Raw genomic sequence first — 13,934 nt, forward strand, 5'->3', positions numbered from 1 at the left:
CGTTGAAGGAGAGGCGTACGTCGAATAGGTAGCAGCCTTCAGTCTCAAACCTGATTTACCCTCTGACTCGGAGGTAACAGGCACATCCCATGCTGGGCTGATGTCCGAAGACAGCAGCAGAGAGTACCAACTCCCACTTTCAGGTCCCCCACCGCCCCTCCTGGGATCGGGTGTCGAGCCCACAATTGGGGGCACCGCCTTCGGTATGCCACTGCATCACAGCCATGGCCGACACTACCCTAAGGCTTCTGAACTAAGACACTCACTCAATACCCAGCTCGCCTCCGTGCCTACTGCTCCCCCGATGACCTCTGGATTCTTCGTGCCAGCACCAATAGGCTGTTCGGATTCGAAACAGCGGTTGATGTCAAAACTGGATTTGAAGCTGAAATAGCCTTTGGTGACTAGTCGACCATCCATGGTAGACTCGAAGGATCATGAGCTACCGATTCTACAACGTTTCCAAGAGGAGTTGACCTTCTGCACACACACACACAGGGAATATCTCACCAAACTACCACCAAATGTGCAGGAGACCCTTACTCGCAAGAGAAAGCTTATCCTGGAGGAGCAGCTGGCATTTGAGGCTCCTCTTAAGCAACAAGATTGGGGCACCAGTCCGCTGCCCTCTCAACCTGCTTTACCTCCTCCACCACATGGGCCTCCTGATTACTTCCCGAATGGCTCCACACATTCATCCTATGGAGAGAGGAGTTCTCAACACATAGACCCTTATTCTGACCCCGGAGCCCTGGTGACAGCGAATCCTAACCTTTACCCTGCTAAGCCTTCTCCTCCAGACGATACTACCTCTTATCACGAGGTGATGCACAAGCCGGTCAACTTGCACAAGGTATACCTGCACACCATTACAGAGGAGGATGTCTTCCTGGTGGAAACTCTCACTCTCCTCATTCTACGATTCAGCCTAAGGAGTTTTATTCAAAGACCCATTTAACTAGGATAGTCACACTGAGGATTAACAAAAAATAAAAACCCTCCCCTCTGACCAGTCTTACATAAGGTGTCCGCTCCCGCCAGATTCATTGGTTGTGCACACCGCCTGTAAACAGGCACAGGGTACAGCGGATTCCCGCCACCAGTCAAGAAGTTAGAAAATTGATGCTGCAGGGAAATTAATTACCACACAATCTGCCATCCACTAGCCGATCGCAAACTCTGTTGGGTTATTATCCAGATACGACTAAACGCAGTGGGACGTGATGGTAGACCTGATCCAGCACTCCTGGATCAGTACAAACAATTGGCACAAGAGATTGTAGCAGAAGGGCAAACAATCTCCAATACCACTATCAGATGTGCACTGGACATGGCTGACACCGTCCCTAGAGGCGTTAACTCTAGTGTCTTGATCTGCAGACTTGCTAGGTCCATGTCTGTGGCTTTAAGCCAGAAATCTAGTAGCATTTGATCATGTTCTTTTGATGGTGAACACCTCTTTGAGCCTTAAGTTGATTAGATGCTCGAAAAATCAAGACACTCACACAGTCAAAGCAATAGGAGCTCTTCAGTCTCCATCGCCCTCATAACATATCATTGCGCCCAATTCTATGATGGAGCCAAACCCACCTACAGAGGGGCCTCCATCTGCGACAATTGGTAACAGCAGCAACCCTCCCAAGGTAATTTCAGGGGTGCAAATATGGGGAACCGGGTAGAGATGGAGTGACTAAGGAAGATGCCCCCGTCAAACAGGGGTCCCACTCTCCCTTTCCCCGATCCTATAATACCTGTCTGGGTTCACTCGATTGTAGAGCAGGGTTATTTACTGGAACTCAGGGTACACCAATCTCCTCCAAACACTCCCTCTCACCAGAAACCAGCACCTCCTCCAGGAAGAGGTAGACGTGCTCTCAAAGCCATAGAGCCTGTGCCGCCAGAACAAAATGTCAAAGGGGTGAACTCTCGGTTCTTTCGAATTCCCAACTGCTTTTTTACCTGTCTGTAGTCAAAGTCCTGTTGTATACAAGGCCAATACTTGGAGTGGGGCTTTGGGGCAGCCCCTGTTTCACATTGGTTGGCTTTCTTGTCATTCTTATTTGCTTTCTTCTTATTCAATGGCTTTCCTTCTTCGTGTGATTGTCCCTCCCTTGCCCTGAATTCTACCTTCTATGTATTTCCATGGCTTCCATCAGGGCATTACTTTTTTTCTTATTATTCTTAGTCATTCCATGAGAATGCATGTGTGTTCTTGCTCTCTTCCCCCTGCGCTGCTTCCTTCCTCCTTCTACTGTCTCCCATGTGCTGTGTTGCCACCCATCCCTCATGGCTCATCCATAAAAGCACAGAAAGGCATGTTTTTGTTGAGGTTTGATTAAAGGATAAAATACTTTTTATTTTTTATTTGTATATGTATATATATATATATATATATATATATATATATATATATATATTTTTTTTTTTTTTTTCTTCAGTGTTCCACATGTAGCATAAAAGCCAGGTTTTGGCACTCAAAGGCAGCAATTATTGCACTAGTGCGGGATGCTTCTGCGCACACTCAACTGGCGTTTGAGGCTTAAAGTGAAGCTGCCGCAAATGAAAATGAGTGTCTTCTCCTGGAGGCCCATTCATCTGCTAGGTGCTGCTGCAAAGCTTCAGATGACTGAAGCATTTGTTTCAGCTCCAAATCCTGTGTGAACAATATATTTTGTTCACTAAAAAAACTTCGTCATTGTAGCCTTTTGAGATACCTTAAGATGTTTCCTTTTCCACTGTTTTAACACTTTTTTTCTTCTTTTGTTTAAACGATATTGAACAGAAAAGCATGTGTAAGGCCAATAGCTTGGCACTTGCAATATAAAAGTGGGGCCTATTGGCTTTGCAGATGCTTGTTTTGCGAAGCACAGAAGCATGAACAACACAACTGCAATACTCAGCGTTTTGATAATTTCAGTATACACTGTTAAAATGATAAACCTTTCTACACTTTAGAGACAATTTATAGCTAATTTTAACTATGCTGATGTGCCATAAAATGTTCAGGGAGGGCACTGTATAGCCATGTTTGGATTGTGCTTATTTTCTATTTTGCTGTTTTTATTTATTTACTGTTCCTATGGAGAGAGCTATGCTGAATGGTGTTTGGTATCTGTATGGTAATGGATGTAGATTATTAGTTAAATTGGAGATCAATGCTTGCCGACCAATCGATGATCAGCAATAAGCAGTGCTTCAGTTTGCACCTTGGACTAGTGCAATATCAGTGGAAATTTAGTGTCCTGGGTGGACATTTCATTGACTTGATCTGTTCTATGATTGCTTGATTAGGTCAGTTTTTTACCACATAGCTAATTCTACTGCACCCTCAAAGGGGAGAGAAAGAATTATAGGAGCTTGGGCCTTTGTCTAGGGTTCTGTCGCTGTGATTGACAGATGGTTTGTGCATTGACTGAGAAGGCAGTTCACATTTGGCAGATATTGGATTGCATGTCTTCATATTCCCTGCTCCCATGTTCGATTCTACTTCTCGCGTTGGATTTGTATTTGGTTGACTTCCACCTGGAACCAGCGGGATGTTTGTAGAACAAGGTTGACATGATCTTCTTTCAGCCAGGTAACGGCTTGCTGCTTGTATATTTTAGTGACCTTTTAGAAAGCTCTTTGTAGACTTTACTGTGGTCTTCGAGGGAATAGTCAACTCTGGTTTATGGATGGATCATGGTTTTATCTGCGATGAGTAGATTTTTTTTTTTTGCTGGGGTTAATAAATACGTTAAAGAATAAAATGTTATATAAATTGGAAGTCCATAGGAAAAGAGATGAAATATACTTTTTGATGTGTGATGCAACCTCATTTTATAAATTAGAAGAACTTTATGGACTCCTCGTTGGCAGAAGTTGATTCTCTCAAAGGACAAACCTTTCTCTAACCAGTCACTGGAAACCTATGTTGACTTTACTCACATGGATTGCAAAGCCTAAGGCACTTGTTCGGTTTAACTTGCCTGTTCACGTCTGGTAAGGTTTGAGTTTAATAAAAAATAGTTCTACATGCATCCCATTTAGGAGGTTAGCTATTATGCAGACATTTCGGATTTTGGTCTAGCAGTCATGGGCCAACAGTGACAAATGATGTAGATCCTTTTGCTGATAATGTCTCTTGCAGGAGACCACCTGGTCCCTTTTGACCGATATTCAGAAGTTACAGCAGCTGCTTTGTAATCTACTGGACTTCTCTGGGGCAGGGTGATCAGCCTTGTTTTCCAAGACTGCTATTTTTTTCCGATTATTAGGAAGTATCATTTGAGTGCTTTAAACGGAACTCCAGGTTGATGTGGTTTTGGAATTTATTTCCCAGACCTCCCATGTGACTTCATGTGGTATGCAAGGGTGCTTGGTTTACTCTGTGGTCTAAGGAAATGAGGTTAGCTAGGCTTTTACTAGTACCAGCCCCTTGAGGGAATTGAACCATAGAAGACTGTCTATTAGAGAGGATTCTTCCATTAAGCAGGCCTCTCTACCTCGCTCAGTGCGGATACACGAGTACACTGTTCAAATCTGAGAATCCCAAAAAATTGTATTGAAGTACCGCGATTTGAATGTGCAAAGGATTTGTGGTTTTTTTGGTTCCTTATTGTAAAGATTGAGGTGCCCATACATGACCCTCACAGCTATGCATAATGTAGATCAGCAACTTGGAAACTAAAGGGAGATAAGTGCTCTGGCATGCTCCTTCCTATCAACAATTGCTTAAAAACTGCCATAGTTACGTATGTAGCATTATCATATGTCACTTACTTCCAATCTGTCTGGTCACCGTGATCATGTGCTCCGGAGTATCTGACTTTCTACCCCTTTTTTTTTTTTTTTTTTTACAGGAACGGATGCCCTTGGCTGTGGTTGGCAGCAATGCTGTGATTGAGGTGAACGGTAAAAAGGTTCGAGGCCGGCAGTACCCCTGGGGTGTAGCAGAAGGTAAGGGGCTCAGGGTTGGTATTTGGACCTAGTCTTACAGGCATCAGTATAGTCCTCTTCAGTGCAGGCTTGATTGCAAAGATGCGAAGCGTTTTACATGTTCAAGGTTGGATGATCTCCTTGTTGTAAATATGACCTGATTTTACCTTGATTAAGGGCTCTCTGGCTGAAAAGTAAGTGCTTTGTTGTATTTTGTTTTTGTATTGTGAGTGTGTTAAATGTAAGTTGATCTGTTAATCTGTGGGCTATTTTCTTGCTTTGTAAGACTGTAGAGTTTCTTCCACTGTGCTGGTTTACTCTTTTACATAGTCTTTATTGTTCATGGTCCTCTTCTCATTAGTCTATTTCTTGCTCTTGCCCACTATGCTGCATGTGTTCCTCCTCTTCCCATGAGGCCCATTGTTGTACTCCTCCATGTGGCTTTTTATTTTGTGTTCCCAAGACTAATTGTTCCATCTCCTTACAAGACCATGTGTAGGTTTCTGTATACTGGTCAGGCGATTTCTCCTGCCCCCCCCCCTTCTTTTTTCTATATATTCTCTGTCTAGGGACTGTTGCTATGTATTTCTTTTTCACTGCCTGCTAATTGTAAAACCTTTAGTGTTTGCAAACACAAGGTTTAAGAGTCAAATACAAAATGATTTTTTACAGGTTTGTTCTGTGCCTTCCTAACTCCACTTATGATATCTTTTAGTTGAGAACGGCGAGCATTGCGACTTCACCATTCTGCGGAACATGTTGATCAGGTGAGAATGAAGGTGGATAAGAAAGTTCCTGGTTTATTGGTGCTAGAATATAGATTCCTTCACACCTCCTGTGCTTATTCCATTCAAAGTTTGGTCCTCCACCTTGAATGTCCCTCTGATTACGCTCGCTTTGCATGAGAGTCTTTTGCAAAATACTCATTCTCCTAGGGGAACAGGAATCCATTTTCTTGCAGAAATATCATGCAGCAAGCTCCCTTATAGAAATTTCTGGCACAAAGGTCCTAATGTAATGTTTGTCAGTATTTACTATGGCAGATGACATTACCTCGGCCACCCTGATAGACAGAGGACTGCCATATTTAGAAATTCCTGCCAGCCGATGGTTGATCTGTAATTTCAGAGGAACCACCATCGTACTTTTAAAACATTTTTTATTATATATATTTTTTTGGACATCAGGCGGTCTCTCTAAATAGGGAGGGTCGTTTGATGCCCTTACTCCAAAGGCCAGCGTACAGTAGTCTGTCCGTCTGATTAAGCTTTCCACTTACGAAGCCAAAAAGGGTACAGTTCACAGAGCTGAATGTTTGGCTGACTTGGAATAAGGTTGTCAGACTGAAAGGTTGGTGAACAGGGTACTCCCTCACAACTGTCAACTCTCAATTAGGCCTCAAGTGTTTCAATTTTACTCTACTACTGACACTGGCTCTCACACCTTTCCTCGCAGTATAGCGTGAGCCAAAAGCCTTCCTAGGTTTGAGCCAGGCACTTTAGGCCAGCCGGTCTAAAGCATGGCTCCCATCCCACCTTGTCCCAGCAGAAACCTGCTTAAGTCCTGCATTCCTTTTCTAGCAGATGGCAGTCTATTGTATAGCTGATACCATCTTTTCTCGTAGGAACCATGTAGAATAGTGCCTTTTTTGTTCCTACTTTCCCATCTGTTATTTTGATATCTCCAGCCAAAGGTAATATACGCTAGTAGTCGAACACTATTTAACTAGTTTGGTTATGTGAGAGGGTTGGTGTCACTAACCTGACAGTCTCTTTCTTTTGTCTAGGACACACATGCAAGACCTGAAGGATGTCACCAACAATGTTCACTATGAAAACTATCGAAGCAAGAAGCTAACGGCAGTCACCTGCAACGGTGTGGAGAGCACCAGATCGAAGGGACAACTCACCAAGTATGAATCCCTGTACTGTTGAATTGGGCAGTGTTGTAAGTTGAAAGGTGGGGACACTGGATTGTGCAGGAACTACTGGAAGGTTAACTCCTCAAATGCAGATGGTGTTGAGGGCTGTACTTGAATTGTTCATCAAGTAGTAACAACGGGAATGCTTCGGAAAGTAAATTCCAGAGGAGTGTAAGAGTCAGGAACATTTGACCGCCACCGTCAATAGTGAGGGTTTTGGGACTGTGTTGATATTTGTGTTGCTTGATGGTAGAGTGGACGGTTGGAGTGTCTGCAAAGCTGACTTACTTTTAAGCTATAGGCCAGACTATTTTCCAGATGTGGACTGGGGAGGCAGAACATTTTGGATTCAGGCTGAACGTCCTGCCTGCGAAAGTAGTTGGACTACAGCCTCAACAGGCCTGAGTAGTAGAGCTATATCACGTTCTCCATTACATTATCCATGTCACGGAGGTAGTGAGGACATCCATTCCATTTTTTTAAATCGGTGCTATCTTGAGACATTCTGATGACTCCCATTATAGAGTATTTTTGTGATAAATTACTGAATAAGAGCCTGGTGGCGGGCCTTTCGGAGGATGATCCTATTCAAAAATAATAGTGTCCAATAATTTTACCTTGAATTTACCCAAAAATCTGTCGGTACCATTTTTGTCCTTTCAGAATACTTGGTACCCTCCATGTCTGTGTTCCTTTTGCAGTGCACTTTGGTGTTCACTAGTGGTCGATCTCACGGACCATATCATCGACAATGCACTTGGAGCGAGTCTGAGATTTATTGTTTGGCACGTACATCTCCGTTCATAAATATGTTAGCGACACTGAATTATAGCTCATCACAGGATTCAGTTCGCTCTCCTTTTGCTAGTTTTGTGCACTAAAACTATTTTTGAAATCCAAATTAAAGGATGCTTAACATGATATATGCTTTGTCTTATATTATTGATATAATAGTCCTGCTACAAGCAGAAATCTCTATACGTGAGCACCTACTTTATTTAAAAAACAAAAAACTAATAACTGGGAACGTTTCTTTAAAAACTACAGTTGCATAGCAAAATGCTCAATGAAAAAGGTTCTTTTTTTACTTTAAATGTAAGCAGAAGCTGCCGCCAAGTTGCTGGTATGCTCAGCACCAGGAAAACCATTCTGCTGTTATTTCCAATCTGTAAAGGCAGGATGTCTGAACTTTGCATATTCTTTGGAACTCTCTTCTGTGCAGTCTCCTGTTATTTGATGTTTCAGCAACTGCTGACTTTTCTTCAAGCTTCAGTTTTCTCTGTACCAAAACGATCCGATTGCTTACAAGAAGGAGCCTGGCCCCCAAGAAGCTGTGTACATGGTTTGAAGCCATGAGAGTCTACACAAACTAGCATTTCAGGTGCCCTTTACTTGCCAATATTACATCACTTTGAAACCCTGGCACATCCACTGTCAACTTTTCCTGTGGAGAAGCGAAATAGAAAGAAATCTAGTGCTACTGCAAGGACTACGAGAGCATGCTTATCGCGCTCATGTCAGTCATATCCTAGGCTGCAGAGAGACTTTTCTGTCTCCTGTGGACACTGCCCATCACACGGTCATGTTCTAGTTCAGAGATGCATTCAACTCCAGTTGTAAATGTGGAATTGTTGTCATTGCCACAGTTGTAGCTAGACACTAACTCAACCATATCCTTCTTCCAGCAAAGCTTCATTGAAAGAGGAACGTGCAGTTTTCACCTTTCTCCAAGTAAAGACCCCATTTGTGTAATGGAGGAGCTGAGTGTTTACAGTCTACAGCAGATTTCTATTATAGGTCTGCATGCGCTGCACATTCCTAAGCTAGTGCTGGGTCCTGAAAAGAACAATTTTTATTTCTCAGAGGCTGTTTCAGCCTCGGGTAGGATTCATCGTGCGTCACTGTGAGGACCATGATGCCTTGCCGCACATACTCCTCTTCAGGTTAAATTCTGAGGGCATTGATAAATTGGAATAAGTCAGATGAGATTTTTCATCACCCTTTGCACATCTGATGCAGAAGATAGTGACCGTTTAAGTCCAGAGTTAAATACATTTCGTCTTCTTTTGGTGCTTTTTAGGATATCTGGGTTTGAGTATTTTAAATTGGCTGAAGTTATTTAGCCCCTGATATATACCCAACTCTTTATCAGTGCCGGTAAAAGGTAAGGCTCCCATACAGAAACTCTTGTGGAATAAGCCTGCACCTGCTGCTTTCGGAGTCCTGTGGTGAAATGGTGTGCCCTGCTGGAACAACTGCTGCCAGGCATGCAGAGAGGCTTGTTGCTACAAAAGGTCGCACAATGTTTTTCCTTGGGAGGTTTGCACAGGAGACCTTCTCTCCATGAACCAAGCTCAGTTGCTTTTCCAGTATTGCATGACTTTTGCACCCAACGTATACACTCCCATTCAGTTTTCACACAAGATATACTGTGAAGTGCATTTCTGGGATTTCTGCATCATTTTGCGGAAATGCCATGAAGCAGTTTCACTATTTCTCATGCTCGTCGTTTCATACTGCTGAAATGGTGACATGTCGCATGGATAAGGAATTAGTTGCCAAACTTAACAGATATGTGCTGGATAGCTTTTTTAGAGGCGAATCTGTCACAGGGTGTCCCCTCCCTAGCCTTACCAGTCTTGTAATGGTGATTTGTGCATGGTGTGAACAGTTCCTCAGCCCTGCCGGCCTTTTAGTGGCGAAACAAACATGTGACTGACTCTACTCTCAGTCTGCTTTTCTTTGAAAGCAATAAGATATCTCAATATGTGCCTTACTACTGTGAATCCGTTTCATGTCCTGCATGGCATCTTCTGGGGTGTGTGGTTTTGAAGTTCTGAACTGCGCCGTCCCCTGCTCTAAACCTATTGTCTACAGACCGGCTACTTACTGGGTCTTGAGCAGACCAGCCCCAGTAAAATTCTAAGTTCACGTTGGTCGTTTATGCGGAGATCTAAGAGGATTCAAACCCTGGACAGGTACTGACGAGCATAAGGTGGCAATTCTGTAGTGCTCCCTAGTCCTACTACTCTAGGTACACTTGTCTAGGCACTCTACACCTTGCACCACCTAAAACTGTGTGATTGCATAAAAGACTGAATTTTATTTTTTAGCAAGGCTTTTGGTCTATGAAGTAATGGTTCTAATGACCTCTCCAACTGGTCGAGCATTTCAAAAACAGACTAGGTGTGAATAGACTGCAGCTTTCACAGTCTCCACTTGAAAGGTTAAGAGGTTCTAGCATCTTTGGAACCTAAAGTCCTCTTTGTCCCATTCGAAGTCCTCAGGACACTCTGGTAAGAGGCACAAGAAAAAGAGCAAAAATTAAAGCGCTCCAGGAAGAATAGGAGATCGAGGTATGGAGCTTCGGACCATGCTTCTGAGCCAACTCTACACCTCCATGACTTTCCAGGAGCCGATGCGACCTCCGACCAACTGAGTTTTAAGAATCCATGCGTATCATTTTTGGGTGACCTGACCACAGTCGACATGACTTTGGGCCCTTTGGTTGCACGCTGGTGGCTCTGGCTACATTGGGACCTCAGGAATCCATTTCTGATCCGGACCGACACCAGTAGTACCATCTCAACCTTCCCGGCGCCGGTCCTAACGCTTAAGCTCCTGGTGCTGGTGGGGACACCATCCCTTCCCTACTACAGCATGGAGCCAGATGGGCGTTGCCTATAACCGACAGAAACCACACTTCCGAGATCGGGTAGGAGCACTATTCCCTTGGGCTTGGACTCTGGGAGGGGTTGCTGCACCCTGAAGAATACCAGCCATACAATTCAATAAACAAATTCTTTATTTCGGCCATTCTGGCCATAAAAGAGTGCAGAGAAAAACATGATAAAAGCATTGTGTATAAAATCCATTTACATTGATAAAATCCATGGAAACATGTTAACATCTTTGCATGTGAAATTTGATTCAAAGTAAATGATCCTTAGGGTTCGATATCAATTAATTGGCGACGCTTGGACCACATGGCTAACAAATACTTAGAAACTGCAAATACAATACAACTGAATGTGTCAGTCTTAACATTTCTAAAAGCAGGTAAACAATGTTTAAAACTTAAATTTCTGCAGAGTGGAGCCAGCCCAAACTTCCTAGATTTGATGTAAGCTGGGCAGAAGAAAAGAACATGAAGTTCATCCTCTGTGTCACAGCTACATCCTTTGCATGATTTATCGTTAGAGGCTGTCCATTTACTAGTAAAAGCTTTTAGATTTAAGGTGCCATATCTCCTGTGTAAAAAAAGTTTCCTTGCTAAAATCGGAAAAACATCCATAAAATTCTAGAATAAATAAGAATTTTTGAAAGCTAAAAATTATTTGGTCAGAGTACCAGCACTGGAAACAGAAATAACAGAATTGAGGGGTTTTTTTTTCCTTTAAAATCTGGGTTAGTGACTTTCGCGAGACTTTGCGACAGCCACTTTCCGGATTGTCCCACAAAGCGAATAGGCCTAATCTTGAAAATTCGTGTTTTATAAAAGCCAACCAGGGAATTTTTTCAGAGCTATTATACCTTAATATCTGCTTGAGCTATTGCCTGTAATAGAACAAATCTGTCGTTGTCCATAGCCTGCACCAAAACCTAAGGGGCTTTAATGCTAGCTGATCTTCTATTGGGTCAAGTCCCAAGTCTAACCTTAGTGGGAGGAGCGGGGTACTCTGAGGGAGTGTCAGCAACTGCCCTAAAAATGTAGTTTTGCAGCGTGAATCTTTCTGGACTCACTATGCTGTGCACATTTTGCTATCTGGTGGTTGGGTCCAGAATCGTAGTCCTTTTTTTTTTTTTTTTTCTCTTTTTTTTTTTTTTTCGTACCCCAGGTGGGTGTCGACGTCCCACCATTTGGTGTACCTTCGGTGAAGTCGGCATGCTTCCGACGGAAGCTCCCACCCTTAGGCGCCATCTTCAGATTCTTTTTTCCGCCGTTGGGTCTGGATCGTCGCGTGAAGCTCCAGAGGTTTTGGGGGAGAAAAGGAGAAAATACAGCAACTTTTAGACAGAAAAGACCTAAGAAGATTAGGAGAAGACCATCAGAGAGGAGACGACGAAGAAGGGGAATAACTTCGAGATCTTAGACGCCCTTCGGAGAATACGCACACAGGGGGCCCCCTGAGCTCAGGGATGTACAAGACACCCTTTAAATTCTGCAAAAACTGCCACCACAAGTTCGCACAGAAGGACCAGCACCCGGTCTGCAACCTCTGCCTGCCGATCGACCACGAGAGCAAAGACTGCAACGGCTACTCCGTCTTCAAACCGAAGACACTCCGGGTTCGAGAGAAGCAGAGGATATCTCACTACACGATGCAGGGCAAAGGCCAGGCCCCAACGCTTTACGAACTGAGCCTCTCCACCGACGATAACCTCGCCGAAGGTCCAGATGACTTCACGGTCGCAGAGACCGATAAAACGTCTGACAAGGTAGGAGAGTCTACGACCCCAAAAACCTCGACAGGGCCTCGAAAGCCTGAGACAGACTCCCGAGAAACAGAATACAGAACCTCGAAGGGGGCACCGGCGCCGAAAACCTAGACGACCGAAGCTGCATCCCCCGATAAAGGGCCGAGCGGATCCTTCGAGAAGGACCCCCGGGCGCCGAAGACCGGCGAAAAGCCAAGGTCGTCTAAGCAAGCCCCGAAAAAGGTACTTCGAAGGAGAAGGAGCTGAAAAAAGCTTCGACGTCGAAGGGGGCAGTCGAAACGCTCGACGACTAGCAGGCTGCACAGTTGGAGAGAAAGAAAAGAAGGCTCGAGGCCAAGATGGAAAACATCCTTCAAAGGAAGAAGGACTTCGAGGAAAAGATACAGGATCCCCTCGAAGCCAGCGACAGCCGTCGCTGAAGTGCAGGAGCACGAGTAGTTCGACGTCTAAGAGCCGCCCAAAACTCCGTAGCCCTTGGAACACAAAGAGGACCTCTATTACGCAGAGGGTGAATATGGGGAGCAGCAGTCAAGCTACGGCTCAGGATCCTCGACGGCCCAAGACCTGGAATGGCAGGACATTGAGGCTGAAAACCCGGAGGAACCCGTGGAGACCTATCCCTCGAGGCCTTCGCCGCCAGATGACATTGGGGCATACAATGAGGTCGTCAGGAAGGCAGCAGCAGCTTATGGGGTTAAGCTGGAAGAGCAGAAGCCTAAAGCAGACTTCCTGCTGGAAACATTGCTCCCCACACAGACAAGAAGCCAGTTCTTGCCCATGCTGAAAAGTATCACGGATCAGGGAAGGAAGCGTTCAAGGACCCGGCTACATGCAGGTCCGTCACGCCGAGGATGGAGAAGAAATACAAATTCTCCTCCCAGGACCCTGCTTACATCAAGGGGTCCGTCACAGATTCAATAATCGCTGCAACGGTCAGAAGGGCCAACGTCCCAACAACATCTGGGCCACCACCTGACAAGGAAAGCAGAAGGATGGACCTGACGGGTAGAAAAATGTAAAGGAACGCCGCAATGCACTGGCGTTTGGCTAACTCCAATGCACTCCTGAACAGGCACCAATACCAACATTAGGATGAGATTGGCCAATTGCTCAAGCACCTCCCAGAGCAATACCTTCAGAGGGCAACGCACCTCATGGAAGAAGGGAAAAACATTGCTAACTCATGCCTGAAGACAGCCTTGGATGGGGCTGAAACATCCAGCAGACTGATGGCTATAGGCATCACAGAGAGAAGACCAGCCTGGCTCAGGATCTCAGGCTTCAAAACCGAGGTTCAGAACAACATCATGAACACACCTTTCAATGGAGAAACACTGTTCGGAGCCCCAGTTGATGAGAAACTCACCCAACTGAAGAAAGACAACAAGACGGCAAGGTCCATGGGGGCCCTGCAATTCAGGGGGATTAGAAGAGGCACTCCTTCGCGGAGGCTGAACGGAAGGGGTGCAAACCAGCAAGGACTATCACACCAGGTGTTCCACCAGGGTCAACAGAGTGACAACCAAGGTCACCAGGGCCAGCAGAAGCAAAACTTAAACTATCAGAACAGGGGCCAGTCCTTTCGGGGAAAAGGAAACTGACGGGGCCATAGGAGAGGCGGTGAACAGCCCCCTTCTAAGTGACTTCACACGGAAAA

General features: G+C 44.8%; 1 protein-coding gene across 1 annotated transcript in view; it reads left to right on the forward strand.

The window, feature by feature from the left end:
* The window catches only part of LOC147673893 (septin-7-like), a 137,659-nt gene that overhangs the window by 115,585 nt on the left and 8,140 nt on the right, over positions 1 to 13,934 (forward strand). The window contains exons 8-10 of the mRNA XM_086947781.1: positions 4,842 to 4,938; positions 5,633 to 5,684; positions 6,704 to 6,829. Of these exons, the coding sequence (XP_086803907.1) occupies positions 4,842 to 4,938; positions 5,633 to 5,684; positions 6,704 to 6,829 (275 nt within the window). The remainder of the gene's footprint in view (positions 1 to 4,841; positions 4,939 to 5,632; positions 5,685 to 6,703; positions 6,830 to 13,934) is intronic.

Source organism: Lissotriton vulgaris, chromosome 12, assembly GCF_964263255.1.
Source record: "Lissotriton vulgaris chromosome 12, aLisVul1.2, whole genome shotgun sequence".
In the NCBI taxonomy this organism is placed as follows: Eukaryota; Metazoa; Chordata; class Amphibia; order Caudata; family Salamandridae; genus Lissotriton; species Lissotriton vulgaris.